The 16108-nt window shown below is 37.4% G+C and overlaps 1 protein-coding gene across 2 annotated transcripts in view; it reads right to left on the bottom strand.

The window, feature by feature from the left end:
* Positions 1-563: 563 nt before the first annotated feature.
* PDE3B (phosphodiesterase 3B) overlaps positions 564-16108 on the bottom strand; it is a gene marked incomplete at its 5' end in the record, with an annotated part of 177321 nt that continues 161776 nt past the window's right edge. For both annotated transcript variants that reach the window (XM_082660946.1, XM_082660947.1), the window contains 4 exons: positions 564-3491; positions 4704-4959; positions 8482-8643; positions 10708-10911. In XM_082660946.1, coding sequence (XP_082517072.1) covers positions 3277-3491; positions 4704-4959; positions 8482-8643; positions 10708-10911 — 837 coding nt within the window. In that variant the 3' untranslated portion in view covers positions 564-3276. The remainder of the gene's footprint in view (positions 3492-4703; positions 4960-8481; positions 8644-10707; positions 10912-16108) is intronic.

Raw genomic sequence — 16108 nt, 5'->3', positions numbered from 1 at the left:
CTCTTTCAATTTTTCCTCATTTCCTTTTGGAATAAAGTTTAAGTGGCATGTCATGCTTTACAAGTCCCTTCATTAACCACTCTCTCTCTACCATCCCCTCTTTTTGCACTCTAAGTTTCAGCCATCCTAAATCTCTTTCGGCTCCTCCAAGGTGGGATGCTTTTTCTCCTGGCCTCTACACATGCTGTTATTCTCTGGCCACAAGCCATCATCTCCAAGCTAACTCATTAAGTCTTCAGTTCTCAGCATTAAAGTCTCTGGGAAGCTTTCATCCCTGCTCCATATACCAGTCATCCCCACACACCCTCTAGAGCTGCTGACTGGCTTGGCAATTACAGTGAAGAAACCAGAGTTCATTCTATTCGTCTCTATTGTGAAGGTTGTTCCTATGAGATCATGCAATATAGACAGAAACCTAAGCAGTGCCAGAACTCCTAGGATTCTTGTAAAAATAAGTAGAAAAATCCAACAGCACCAGCAGAGTGAGAATAGCAGGAAACAGCCTTCAAATCATGAAATAACTTTAAAAAGTAGACTTTTATGGAGAAAAATGTCAGTAAGCACACAGATATTATAGCACTACAAGATTATTTCTAAGACCAGTGACTTAAAACAACAGCAAATTCATGATGAAAATGATTCTAATTAGAAAATTAATCTGATTCAGTAATAACCAAAATAGGATCTGCAATATGACTTTCCACAATTTCTCAAGTAAGATTCCATCTAATAGTACTGTTTATACTTAACATACACTCACATTCATTTCTTACAATTTATGAATTTAAGTTTCAGCAAGAATACTTTTTAGTGTTTGGGTTATTTTAATATATGCCAATTATTTTGTAAAGGCTAAATAATTTCAGGGTTAAATTACTTAAGTGAAATTTCAGTAATAGCATTTTTAACAGAATAAAAACATGCTTCTTTTGAGAAAATAAAAATAAACACTAAACAACCCAATACAAAATTTTAATAAAATAGAAAGTAAGGAAATTTGAGTCATTATGCACACATGCATGTGTGTGAATTTATATATATATATGTAGTTTGCAATAGCAGAAATATACTTCTGCAGGATGTAAAATGTACTCAAGAGAACGAGAAGCACAGGATATAGACATTATAAGGGCAAACTCAATAAATTAGTTAAAATTTTATCACTCAGTAATGAGAGGCCAGTTTACAGTGATGTGGCAATGGTAGCAAAAGTAGTAGGAAGGAGCTAGCACTCACCGTATCTAATAAATAAAGCTTAGTGATTCATTAAATATTATGATACTGTACAGGATCAAAACTTTCAACACTTATGTAGATCTTTAATTGATATCTTTCAGATATGCTAAATAATCTAGGTAGGTAAGAAATTGCCTGCTGACATCATATTTTAAAGGAATTACCTTGCATAGGGAAGTCTACTCAATACCCTGTAATGAACTATATGGGAACAGAATCTAAAAGAGTGGGTATATGTATACGTATAACTGATTCACTTTGCTGTACAGCAGAAACTATAACACAACATTGTAAATCAACTATACAGTAAAAATTAATTTAAAAAAGAATTACCTTGGAAAACTGAAAAAGCTTCATAAGAGCTGCACAGATCCAAAATATAATACAGCCTCCAAAAATAATGGAAAATATTGTCTACCGTCTTGCTGTCATTCTGGCTGCATTTTATATCTTCAAAAAAATTTTCACAACTAGGGTATATATCTGGACCCTAACAAGTTTATAAACATTGTAAATATGGCCCATTTTCTTTGTAATTATCTTAATGTGCTTTTGTGTAAAATGATTTACTAAAATATTTAGGTTTTTAAAATATAAAAATTAAATAAGTACTCCCACCATTTACTTTATCTCAGAAACTAGACTTGCAGTAGAGCTCTAGAAGTATTGAGTAGTCATAGGTCATTTCATGTAGTCTCAAGGCAGAAGGAAACTAACAGAAAGATGAGCATCAGTTTTACAGTAACACACAACACCCAAGATATGGATCTAAAGATTAAGCACATATTCAATTATTTATTCAATGTATGTGACCTTTAGAGCTCATGCTATTTCATTTGTTCTTTATCTTTGATAGGATTAATTGCATTTGATTTTTGTATTAAGGCGAAAGACAGACATCTCCTTTTCCTTGGCTTTAATTAGTCTCAAATTTAAGAAGAGAGAATAATGCTCATTTCATAAAAGGTTAACATTGATATTAGGACATTTTTTTTTCTTCTGACAAATCTGTGCTGTGTTTATATTAAAATAAATGTTTAAAAATACTAATCCTGAGCAAGAGTTAAAATAAGAACAGTTTTGACTAAAGAATAAAATTCCTTCATTGTTAAACCTAAACAGCTTTAAAATTCAACCATGGGATATAAAGTCAGTAAGACTGGAATTCAGACTTCTGATGTCCACGGCAAACCTGAATGCTCTGAGCAGAAAGAACACACACATAGTAGATTAAAAAAAAAAAACAGTAAAAAGCATCAAAAATTGATGCACCTGGATTTTGTTAAATATAACAAAGGTTACTCAGTCCTTCATGGATAAACCTAGCTGGAGAACAGCACTGAACGGTATACTGCATTGAACAGATCCCTCAGAAAGGCAACGCTGGATTTCTTTTTTATAGATAGGCACAGACATTTCCCCCCCAAACATTCAAAGACATAAAAGACACATTTGGAAGTACAATATGAATCATGTTTTTTGGTGGCGTTTTTTGTTTTTGGGTTTTTTTTCAGCTGTGCTGCTCAGCTTGCAGGATCTTAGTTCCCTGATGAGGAATTGAACTCTACTAGGGATTCATGGCAGTGAAAGTTCCGAGTCCTAACCACTGGACCGCCAGGGAATTCCCATTTTTTGTTGTTGTTTTTTAATCCTGTCTTCAAGAAAGGAAAAGGTTCTGGCCACTTAGCAAACTAAAGTGAGTCACTTGAGTTTTTAGTTATAGCTCCCCCCTCATGAAAAATAAGAGCCTTCTAGCCAGCAAAGCAGTATTATGACAAAGTATTAATATTTATACACCAGTAAAGGCATTAAGTAAGGGCTTGGCAACACAAGTCAACTGAAACCAAGCTCCAAGGATACTTTTAGTCCGTGTGGTGAAAGTGCATGGGAGTGGGAAACTGCCGGCACAGCAGGGATCCTCTCACAGTGTTAGCGCCTGTCCACCTAGGTGCAGTCGGTTCCAAGCCAGCGTGGTGAGCACTAGGCAATGACGTCGGCACTGAGCACGGCCCTCAGGGCTTCTTCAATATGCCTTTTCTTTTATTCCAACTGTCTCTCTTCCTCTTCATCTGCTTCTTCAATGACCTGAATCTCATCTCCTTGAGGTAAGGAAGAATTCTCCACCTGCAGTTTATTCCCATCAGCTTTACATTTCTCTTCTTCCTCTATGATTTCCTTCCATATCTTGTGGTTTTCGGTGAGATGGTGCATTAGCTGACAAAATATTCGCCGTCTGCCTTTCCTTCTTTGTGGTTCTGTGAAATTTAACACATGTGTATTCTAATCATAGCAATATGATTCAATCATTCAATAAGTATCTGAGTGCTTGATACATTCCAGGCATTTATCTAAGCACTGGGGTTATAGTTATAATAAGATTAAAATAATCCTTGCACCATGGGGCTCTCTTTCTAGTGGGAAAACCAAGATAAGCAAAGAAGCAAGACACTTGTGTGTTAGATGGTGTTAAGTGTTACTGGATAAAAATAAAGAAGAGAGGGAATTAGGGAAGATGGGGTGGGGTGGGAGTTTCAAGGAGAAGGGAGGATGGTACTGATGATAAATAACAATGCAAAGTTAAAAACCATCCTTTTTAGGGATTTTTTTTAATGTATTGAATTAAACACAATTATCAGAATTTTGGTGAGTACAAATAATTTTTAGAAGCCAATCAACTTTCCCAAGATGACATCAGATGGTAATGCCAAAATGCCATAAGATTACTCTTCACTATGCTACTCCTGAATACAAGGTAGGGTGGAGGTAGTACTTTGTTATCTTGTTTCAAGCTGTCTTATCTGTTCTGATTTATAGCATGCTTGGGAAACAAACAAAAAAATTAGCTAGATATAATTTAAATCCTACTTTAAAGAGCAAATAACTGATTTCATTTTTAGTTACAAAGATGACAAATGTCTTTTTCATCTTCCATTTATACTCACTGATTTATATAGAAAAACTATGCATTACGGTTTGGTAGTTCAAAGCCATAATGCCACAAAACTTGGTTTTCCTCTTAGAGTCAGCTAATGTGTATTTTCCTCCTCTCCCAACTGTGTTGAATGAACTATTTCCCAAGTCTGTATGAAGGGCATGTTAACAGGGGAGGGTGGTGTGAAGAGGGGATAGGCAAAGGAGGACTAGCCACTAGGACCAGCCAGCTCACGTAAGTTCAGATTTGGCGACAGCCCCATCATGTGTGCACAGGTAGAGACTGCTGAAGTGCACTGGCTGGAGGACAGCACTTCCAGAGATGCTACTTTAACTAAGAATGCTTGTTGTGTGACAGCATTTGCGTGGCACCCAAGCAGTAGTTACTCAAAAGGAGACTATTCAGGCTGAACATTTAGATAGTACTTACTTAAGATATAACTACTGAATCTGTATCTTAAAAACAAATCCAAATTAAATGGACATTTGCAGGTAATTAATAACATTAAAGAAATGACAGTATCCTTATATCTTACTAGGATTTAGGTTGTCTTCTATTTCTTCATCCTCTGTATCTAATTCTTCACCATCTTCTTCATCATAACAACTTTCAGTATCATCATCCTCTTCTGCTTCTATCCACTGACCCGGTAGCAAACCAGCAGCATCATAGGAGTTACACAGGGGACCCACTATGTGAGTGATAAAAGATTCCTGGAGTTTTGCTAGTTGAGGAGAAGAACGATCCATGAAGGGACTGATGGGCAAACCAAGATTTGCTTCTTCATCTCCCTGATCATATTAAAAAGAAAAGTATACATTTAACTGTTGGAAGAACAACCACTGAGCTTTGTTAAAATTATCTTGAGGTTTTTTAATAAGCACAGTCTAACTCAAAATAATTTTTACAAAGAAGTATCAGTGAAATTACTCTGTCATTCCAACTCAAAGAATTTCTCTACTATTTGAGAAATCCTTAACAAGACTTTATTCTCACACCCCCAGTCAACCAGTATGGTTGATATTCAGGTAGCAAGAAAAATATACATCTTTTAAAATAAATTCAGCAGGGCTTCCCTGGTGGCGCAGTGGTTGAGAGTCCTCCTGCCGATGCAGGGGACACGGGTTCGTGCCCTGGTCTGGGAAGATCCCACATGCCGTGGAGCGGCTGGGCCCATGAGCCATGGCCGCTGAGCCTGCGCGTCCGGAGCCTGTGCTCCGCAACGGGAGAGGCCACAACAGTGAGAGGCCCACATACCGCATAAATAAATAAATAAATAAATACAGCAAATTTGCTAACAAACCAAAATTATATTAATAGAATATATAAATTCTATATAAATTACCAAAATTCTATAATATCAAATATAGATCCTCTTTCTCCTATGGGGAGATGATATAATGGAATCATTTTTGTTGTAGTTGTACCTCAGAAGTACAGAGTTGAATTTTGCAAATGCTTTTCAATGCCCTCCCTTTTTTTTCTAACAGCAGAACCCTTTAATGAATCTAAATCAGAAAACTCAATATGTAAAACAGACAAAAGTAGAGCTATTGTGGTTGAGGTGAGGGTTCACCCCAGCTGCCTGCCCTGTGATACCCTCCCACTTGTGGTCCCTAGGGTTCTGGAGAGCACAACTGGAGATCAGACAGATGTGGTTTCAAAACCTGCTTTTGCCACCTACTACCTGTGTGGTGCTGGGCAAGCTCTATGCCCAATTCATGTGTAAGATGTGAATAATAATCTACAGGGTTGCTATAGGATGAAAAGCAATATTATATAAAATGTCGAGCACAGGGCTGAGCGGTCCCCAAATGGTACTATTAACACTTTAGTGCCTACTGTCTGAACTGGTGGAGGGTGAATACTCTCCACAGTGCACAAGTTCTGCAAGCAGGAGTGTCTATCTGTGCTGAGCCAACAGAGCCCTAAGGAGACAACCAGAAACTGTCCCATGATTCACTGTCCCATGATTAAAAATCTTATATGGCTTTATCTTCTGTGAGGATGAAAATTATTAATATTTACAAAAAATATCCAGGTGGGTTTATCCACAGGATTCTACAGTTTCATACATTTGACTTTTAAATAGGAGTTAGGCTTTTCTAAGCCCATGGCACATAATGGCTATAGGAGTATACATAAAGATAGAATAACTAAGGTAATAAAAAGGTAAAAGGTTGGGCCAGGTTAGAAATTTGCATCCATATCTGAAGAAGGTTGAATAGCAGAACAAGACTGAGAAGGAATTCTGATGGTTTTGATGAGGGTTGACTTTCCTATAGGTTAGTACATTTAACCTTCATGACCACTGTGTGGTAGGATTATCAGATGGCATTTTTCTCCTTTGACATAAGAATAATGAATAGAAAGATTAAGTGAAACTGTCTGAAATATTATATTGTTTTTAGTGATCTGGAATTATAAGTTTATTGAGCACTTATGTGTCAGGAACTGTTCTAAGAACTTTACATAAATTAATTCATTTAATCCTCACACAACCTTATAAGGTAGGTACCATCAATATTCCTATTTTCTCAATGAGGAAACTGAGGCACAGAACTTACCTGAGGTCACATTGCTGGGAAGGAAGAGGAGCCAGGATTCAACCTCAGGCATGGCTTCCAAGTTTGTTTAATAAGAATTAATTCTCTATACTTTAAAAATATATCATAAAATGGGTCTAAATGAAATTTTCTAATGTTCTTTCACTGAATTAGTGGGTTTTCTAAAATTGGCATATACGACCACTTTCTTATTACCACTGTTTGTACAGATAATATAAAGACAGCATTTTCCTTAGCATAAAATTCTTTTGTGAACCTGAACTGAAGCCTGAGGCAGTCTTCAATTATCTTTGAGAATGAGGATGGGAATATGCAAACATTACTATACATACTGCAGTCTACAAATTAGGGTAAATATTTATAACCATTTATTACCCCAAATTACATATAATTTAGTTCAAATGTATCAGTGAAAAGTATTCTAAGATTATTGTTAAGATTTTACTAATCTATTTTCATGATTACACAGTATGGTATTTTGTCGACTTGTAAACAGCAGAGTATACACTATTGTACAGGGATGTTCAGCTAAGGTGGGTGAAAGACACTACATTTACTGGTCATTCAATACAATCTGGGTGTGACAAGGTATAATGGATAAGTGTGCAGTTTATAGGCTCACCTTCATCATTCCTACTAGAGTAGCAACTCTTGGTAAAGAAAGCCCTGTCACAGAAGTCTCACTTGGTAAACATCTTGATCTTTCCTGATTAGTAGGTCTAGTAAGGATTCCCAAGGAATGCAGTTCCAGTCAAGAGGATGTATTTGTTATTTTGGAGATAATGAAATATTAGGCTTCTGGGGAAATCAGTATTTTTCTACATTGTAGGGAGCCTCAAGATTGGACAGAAAAGTGGTAAAGACTGCAAAGTGGTAGGATTATTTTAAAGACAAGATTAAAAACATATGAGAAAAGAGCATGTTTATATTTTTGAAACTTGAAAGCCACTAAATATCTACTTTGTCCCCATTTCTAGTGCTAATTTCTTACCCTCTGCCAGCACTTTTACGTAGTTGATGTATCTAAGGCAGTCTTTCTATAGCAGAGTTGAAAATGGGTTGATACTTTAAAAATACAATCTAAGTATACCCTGAATCAATTAAACAACTTCTTCTGGAAATAAATTATCCTAGGCTATAGGTTTTCAGGATTGAAAGGGACCTTGGAATCAATATGTAGTCTTTCCTTAGCTCTAGACTGGAGTACATTCAACCCACTCCAGATTGGCAATAAACTATTTTTGTTTTTAAAATTTAAAGATTAATTTGTTTATTGTTATTTTTAAAATTTTTGGCTGCGTTGGGTCTTTAGTTGTGGCACACGGGATCTTCGTTGAGGCATGCGGGATCTTTCATTGTGGCGTGTGAGCTTCTTTCTGGTTGTAGTGTGTGGGTTTTCTCTCTCTAGTTGAGGTGCACGAGCTCAGTAGTTGTGGCGTGTAGGCTTAGTTGCCCTGTGGCATGTGGGATTTTAGTTCCCTGACTAGGGATCAAACCCACGTCCCCTGCGTTGTAAGGCAGGTTCTTTACTGCTGGACCACCAGGGAACTCCCTGTTTTTAAATTTTAGAAACAAAGGCAAAGGAGCTGAGAAAATATTAAGACCAGAGCAAATGCAACCCATTTTTGGTTAAAGCAACTCATTTCAAGCATTTAATGTAGCTATCCAAACCCAAAGGGTAGTGTCTTCAGATGGCAGAAAAGTCCACCAATCTAAAAGTCCCACCAATCTAACGTTTTAACTTACCTGCTCATAAAATTCATTGACAATGCCTTCTGTCCATTTCAAATGCAAGTCTCGAACTTTTGTTGGGCCATTTATATCTGCCAGTTTGATGCACACCTGGCATACTAACAGGCGATCATTTTCATTACTCCATTCTATACCATTACTGTTTACATCATTGGCCTAGTTTGGAAAAACAGAATTATTTTAGGTGCTGAGGGCACAGGAGTTTTTTGTTGTGGGGGGTTTTTTTTGGCCACACCGCACGGCCTGTGGTATCTTAGTTCCCCAACCAGGGTTTGAAACCACACCCTCGGCAGTGAAAGCGTGGAGTCCTAACCACTGGACTGCCAGGGAATTCCCCAGTTTTTTGTTTTTACCAAATTGTCTTAAAACTGTTTCCTGTCCAAAGGACAGGAAGGAATTTCAATAAATGCTTCTTTTAATTGGTTTGTGCCATAACATGTACCTCTATGGGTTAAATTTCCCTTTGAAGTGTCATTTACGGTTTTGTTTCAATGGAAGTAGAGCACTGTACAAGCAGAACAACAAACCATGGGTTTCAATATTTGTGATTACCAGAGAAAATTGTAATTTGTGTATATTAACACATTCGTATATAATATGATATAATATATATGTATATGCAAAACCAAATCATATAAGAATTATAACTATTTCTGTCTCAAAAAGGAACACTTAAGGATCTAACTGTAAAAGACAACATGCTATATAGCTGAAAGAACACAAGTCTTAGAAGCTAATCTCTATGGTTTTAAATCCTGACTCAGAATGATTTACTAATTCATTGCATAATGCTGGAAAAATTACTTAAGCTCCTTGAGTCCACCCTTCTTCATCTATAAAATAGGAAAAATATCAATCTAGCCATATTGCCATGAGGATTAACAAAGAAAAATTCACAGTTCATAGTAAATGCTAACATTGTTATTTAAATAAATGCTAGTTATCAGGCAAATTAACATGCCTTTCAAGAACTCAAATTTCCTCTTGTAAGAAATAAAGTGAATAGGCCAGATCAGTGGCTTTGGAACTTTATTGTGATGGTAGATTTTTTTTTGGCATCTATCCCCCTTTTTTCTTTTTTTTGGCTGTGCTGCATAGCTTGCAGGATCTTAGTTCCCCCCCACCAGGGACTGAAGCAGGGCCACGGCCGAGAAAGCCCTGAGTCCTAACCACTGGACCACCAGGGAACTCCCTGGCATCCACCCCTTTTGTCTACATAAGGAACTCTTATGTAGACCACCACTACAGAAAACAGTTAAAAGAAAGGCGAGCTCTTTAGATTGAAATTGTGTAGTCTAGGGAATTCCCTGGCTGTCCAGTGGTTAGGAGTCTGCACTTTCACTGCCGTGGCCCGGGTTCAACCTCTGGTCGGGAACTAAGATCCGCAAGCCTCGCCCCATGGCCAAAAAAAAAAAAGAAAGAAAAGAAAGAAATTGTGTAGTCTAGAGCTCCACTTATGTGACATTTTTCTGAGAGACTACAGAATAGAAATCTCTGAGGAACACAGATTCAAAAGTTTTGGGCTAGATAACCTTTCACCTATAAAAACTTCTATTTACTCTGACTTAAGCACTTAAGTGAATTTTTATTAAATAAAAAGTTAATAGAGCTATACAGCGATGAAATAAGTTTAAAGAAATTTCAAATTTCTTGCTGATTTTTATAAACATTTTATCAATATCACAACAGTGACATATATAGGTCTCCTTCCAGGAGGTTGAATCTAGTACTCCTTTGATACCTGTTCCTCTGCCCTGAAGGTACACCTTCCTTTAGGGCACAAATGTTATCAAGAAAACGATTTCCTGCCTGCAGAAGGTGGGGCATCCTTCCCTCAGGAATCTAAAGCAGTGGTTCTCAACATTTTTGCACCCCAACTTCTGAGGGATAGAACGTGCTCCCATTAGTACCATCACACAAGGGCAGTGATTCTCAATTCCACAGTGAATGTGAGCTCAGTGAGGACAGGGACTTAACTTTTCAATTACCAACCCGCTTTTTTGCCCAGTATAACTTCCTGTCCCCTTGTGCCTATAAAAGTCTTTCATTTTATACTGGTCCTTGGAGCTCCTTTCTGTTGGACTGGATGCTGCCTGATTCAAATCAGCTTTTGATCAAATAAACTCTCAAAATTTAAAACAAAACAAAAAAATAACTTTTGTCAGTAACACTGACAATAATTTCTGCTTTTGAAACCAGGAATTAATTTGCGTAACAAACCTTGGCATTGAATTCAGCAAGGAAATCAAAATGCTTTTTAAGATCTGTGGCAAGGATTGCTTCAATGACTAAAAAACGAAAGCGCTTGAATTGCACATTATCAAGATTAAGAAGGAAGTTGTACTCTGGACGAGAAAGATACAGATTCCAGGCTGATGCAGCGTGATGATTTTCCAGAACAGATCTGTCGTTGTACAAAACTGCCTAAAAAGGAATAAGAAAAATGAGGCAGGCATCTCAAAGATACTGAACTTTAATAATAAACAGAGTTAGGATCAGGTTGGAAGAATACAATGAGTACCTACTACATGCCAGGCATGTTAGTACCTGTAAAGAAGGGTTGATAATTTTATAAATGAGTAGACAAGTGCAAAGAGGATAAGGTACACCTTTCCAGCATTCACAGCTAGTAAGCGAAAGGGTAATTTGTCTCCAAAGTTCATCTTTGCAGACACCACGCTGCCTACCAAGAGATGTAAAGTTGATATCTGAGGTCAACTTCATTAAATCAGTGAACCTTCTCAGATAAAGCTTCTGTTAATAAAGTCATTAGGGACAGAGAGAGCAGGTTTAGGGATATATTACTGTTCTTTAGCCAGCATGGAATGAACATGCTGACTAAAGCATGAAGGAGAGGAACCTGGAATACTGTGCATGGTGAGTCAGAGACCCACAAATATGAGAAGGGCACATCCTATATTCCCAACTGACACAGTGCCTGGGAGTCAGAGAAGTATCAAGCAGGTAAAAGCACAAATTCTCTGGTTCAAGTGGTGTAGATTTATTCACTTTTTTTCCACTTCACTCTGGTGGAAGACCCTGAGGTACTACCTCAGTAGTCTAGGATTTGGGAATACAGATTTTAAAAACCACTGGATTATATAGAATTTTTAAAGCTTCTTCCATCTCTAACAAGCAAGCAATTTTTAAAATTATTAAATAAGCATAGTAATTATTAAAAGAATTCTCATAGCCAGTGCTAACGGCTGAGTATAAAATTTAAAACGTTGTCCCTATTTTCATAGAGCTTCCTGTCTAATGGAAAAGGACAGATAAAAATACTGCGCAATCTCAGTTAAGATGCATATTCTGAGCCTAATTAGATTGTTTTACATATTTGTGAAAATTAGCTATAGTCTAGATTTAAGCATAGATACATAACATTTGATTGTTTTTTACATCATTTATTTTTATGTTAGCAATGATATGATTTAAACTTTGCAGTGAGTCATAAAAAGGCTGGAAACAATCTGTGTCCACCAATGGATGAATAAAGAAGCTGTAATATATATAGACACAATGCAATATTTTTTAGCCGTGAAAAAGAAGGAAATCCTGCCATGGGTGGACCTTGAGAACATTATGCTAAGTGAGATAAGTCGGAGAAAGACAAATACTGTATGACATCACTTACAAATAATCTGAGACTGAACTCTAGATACAGCAGAACTAGGTTGTTACCAGAGGGTGGGGGAATTGGGAGATGGTGGTCTAAGGGTACAAATGTGCAGTTTGAAGACAAGTTCTGGGGATCTAGTGTACAGCATTGTGATTATAATTAACAATACTATATTATATAATAAAAAACTGCTAAGAGACTAGATCTTAAATGTCCTTACCACACACACACACAAAGTTAATTATGTGATGTGATGGAGGTGTTAGCTATCGCTATGGTGGTAATCATATTACAATATACGTATCAAATTAAAACATACATGTGAAACTTCAAAGACTTCCTAAGGGGTCAACTTGCATTTAATTGTGATTTAACTAATTCATGCTTAAATCTAATAAAGACTGATAAATTACCAGAATAGCTTTGTTCATGAAGTAATCAAACTCCCAGCTCAATAAATTACAATGTATAATGAGTGTCCTGTAAAGCTAGCTGACTTAAACTCTCAGCTAGTGAGATCAGTAAAAAAAAAAAAATTAGTAATTCAGAATTCCTGCAGCATCCAAATTACCCTTTGACCTTACCAAAGAAATATAAAATGGGGACCAAAAGAAATCTGAGTCAATATTAGACTCTAGATATAATCACTATACTGGAAGCTTTAAAGACATGGTAAAAGTGGGAATGGATTGAGGAAAGGCCATCTAAGTCATTGCATAAGAAGGAAAAACCCACCTGGAGAGTAAGTAGAAGGAGTCCCCTGCTGGACCCCAGTCAACTCTCTACCTCATGGCTGAGTGGAGGCAAGAATCATGGAGCAGTAAGGAGGCAAATTCTGCTTTAGAAGAATACTGGAAGCTTGCACATAGAGCAACAAGCCAAGTTTAAACTCTGTGAGGAAAACATTCCAGGTAAAACAGATAATGAAGCCTCAGCTGGCTTTTACTGAGAGCGCCATGACAACTAGAAAAGGAAGACAGTTTCCCCCCTAATTTAGAGCTGCAGTAACTAACATCCTCTGAATTTTGCTAAAGCAACTTGCTACCTGCTTTCTCTAGTTATGGATCCCATCCTTATCTCCACAAGCAAATACTTCTCTAACATGGCAAAGCAAATTAGTTGATCATAAAGTTTACTTTTACCCTCTCTGAATCAAAAAGATTTGAAAAGGGGTTTAATATAAACTCTGACGTAATTAATCTTAACAAAAACCCATCAGACATAAAGACTTTGATCAAACAGGAAGACTATGACAAATCTGAACAAATGTCTCGTTTTGAAACACAAGAAAAAGGAGGAAACAGAAAAATCTCTAGGTCATAGTCATAAGATTAAAGAAGGTATTTTAATTTTTCTGAATGAAAAATCTTGGATTAAGAAAGGCTGTTTTCATTAAAAAAATAATATTCCTAACTTAAAAAAGAATCCAATAGAGGCAGTAAACAAATTAGGTGCAGTAGAAAACAATGAAGCTACTTTTTTATAAAGAAGTACTTCTCTTTAAAGAAATAGTCTTGATGAACAGGTGTCATCTGGGGATTCCTTTACTCTCAAGTTCTCGGTTCTAAAATTTCTTGTAATCCCATTATCTTCTAAGACAAGACCCTTTGTCTTAGTTATCACCCTTGTTTTGCTAAAACACATTTTTATGTAACTTTCTCAGATAGGATGGATGGAACATGATTTTTAAAAATCTTTGCATACCTGAGACTCTTTATTTTGCTCTTAACACTCAACTGTAGCTTAGCTGGATACAGAACTCTAACATGAAAATAATCCTTTTATGCCAGCACTATCTCTTCCCGTTTTACTTTTTTCTTAGCACTTATGTCATAATCATCTCTCTGTCTTTTACACACACACACTTATTTGTTTTTTCTTGCTTTACTAGAATGTAAGTTCCATGGGGGCAGAATATTTTTTTTGCCTGTTTTGTTCAATAATATTCATAGTATGCATTGAATAGCCTTGTGTATGTTTTATTGCTGAGTCTCTTTAATTGGGAAGGATGAGTAGGAATCCTGTAAACATGGATGGGGCCTGTTTACCTAGCAGGTTTTGCTTTAGAATTACCAGTGTGATTTCAAAAATGAGAAGGATTTACTCTAGAGTATTAAATCTCTCCTGGCCATTTTCTTCAATATCTAAGAGATGTGTTTTCTGCCTGGAAGTAAATGCAGTAAATACAGTAGCTTTGCTTAAAGGTGTGTGGTGTGTGTTATGTGGGAGGCGTGTGTGTGTAGAGCAGACAAAGGCAAATTGCATCAGGAGTCTCTAGGGTTCCACTTAGGCCTCAGCTCCCTTCTAGTATACTTTTTTTTGTGTGTGTGTGGTACGCGGGCCTCTCACTGTTGTGGCCTCTCCCATTGCGGAGCGCAGGCTCTGGATGCGCAGGCACAGCGGCCATGGCTTACGGGCCCAGCCGCTCCGCGGCATGTGGGATCCTCCCGGACCAGGGCACGAACCTGTGTCCCCTGCATCGACAGGCGGACTCTCAACCACTGTGCCACCAGGGAAGCCCCCTTCTAGTATACTTTAATCTCGTAATATTTGCCCACATGTTTTTCATTTTCCAGAAACAATATGAAATTCTTTAACCTACTGGTGATAATATCCTCCCGCCAACTCCTCTCTGTTGTAATGAGCTTCATCCCTTACTAATATTTTGATCAGGAGGAAAAGGAGAAAAATGTACTTGTTTAGTCACCATCTTGATCTATATTTGGGAGGACAAACATTGATGACTGTCTCAGATCTACCATTCTCAAAGTTTTGTTTACTTTTACCCCAAATCAAAATATTCTACAAACTCTAACATCTCAGTCACTAATCTCTGTCTTTCAGCCAACTCTTCATTTGGAAATAGCTCAGAAATCTCTTAGAATTTCAATACTGACATCCCTCCAGGATAAAGCTGACTAAATGTTTCCCCTTCTCTCGTGGCAAGGATTCAAAATCATCCTCCTGAGTCTTCCCACACACTTCTCTTCCCATGAGAATGAAGAACGCTTGATCCAGTTGATGGTGGTATACACTATTGTCCCTTTTTATCATACACGGGAGCAATAATATCTTTCACTATTTATGGCCTGATTAGACCTATTGAGCTTCCTAAGATGAGAGAGACTGCTTTATTACCTAATAAACAGGTTAGGCCTCAGGCTTTCACAAAAGAGTCCTTATCTCACAGGCACTAGCTGAAGAAGGTCTCAAGAATTTCATCACTTTGGGAACAATGGAGTGTATTTCAGACAAGCTTAGTGGTCCTGCAGAGCAAAGAAGTTAGGGATCCTTCAACATTCAACAAATTTTTACTGAATGCCTTCTGTGTGCTAGGCACCATTCTAGGTATTAGGGAATAAAAGAGATAAAAATCCCTGCCCTCTTGGAAATTTATACTCCTCTGAGAGGCATGGAATAAACAAAATACACAAGCAAAATACACAGTATGCTGAATGACCATTGTTATGATCAGGGGAGGAACATAATGAGTGCCAGGGAGGGGCTTTTGAAATTTCAGGTGGAAGGAAGTGACAAAGTGAGCTATATAATGGGTTGGCCAAAAATGTCGTTAGGGTTTTTTGTAAGATGTTATGGAAAAACGCAAATGAACTTGTTGGCTAACCCAATATATGTCTGGGGAAAGTGCACTCTGGGCAGAGAGAACAGAAACTGACCAGGTTCTTAGAAAGGGAGTGTGCCAGCACATGGAAGGAAACAGCAAGGAGGCCAGTGAGGCTAGATCTGAGTGAATTTTAAAAGGAGAATTACTGGGGGCTAAATCGTGTAGGGCCTTCAGAGCCACTGTAATGACTGTCTTTTACTAGGAGTGAGGGCTTGGAACAGAGAGTGATGTAATGCACGTTTAAACAGGGCCACTCTGGCTGCTATGTGTTGAAACCAGACTGAAGGGGAGCAGGAAGCAAGGAGACTAGGTAAAAGGCTACACTTTTTCATAGCTGAACTCTGATCAATTTCCTTTCCAGTCCAGCCCTTTCCATT

Source organism: Grampus griseus (assembly GCF_964374135.1).
Source record: "Grampus griseus genome assembly, chromosome: 8".
NCBI classification, from domain to species: domain Eukaryota; kingdom Metazoa; phylum Chordata; class Mammalia; order Artiodactyla; family Delphinidae; genus Grampus; species Grampus griseus.
The sequence above is the reverse complement of the archived record's forward strand: the minus strand, read 5'-3'. Positions and strand labels throughout refer to the sequence as shown.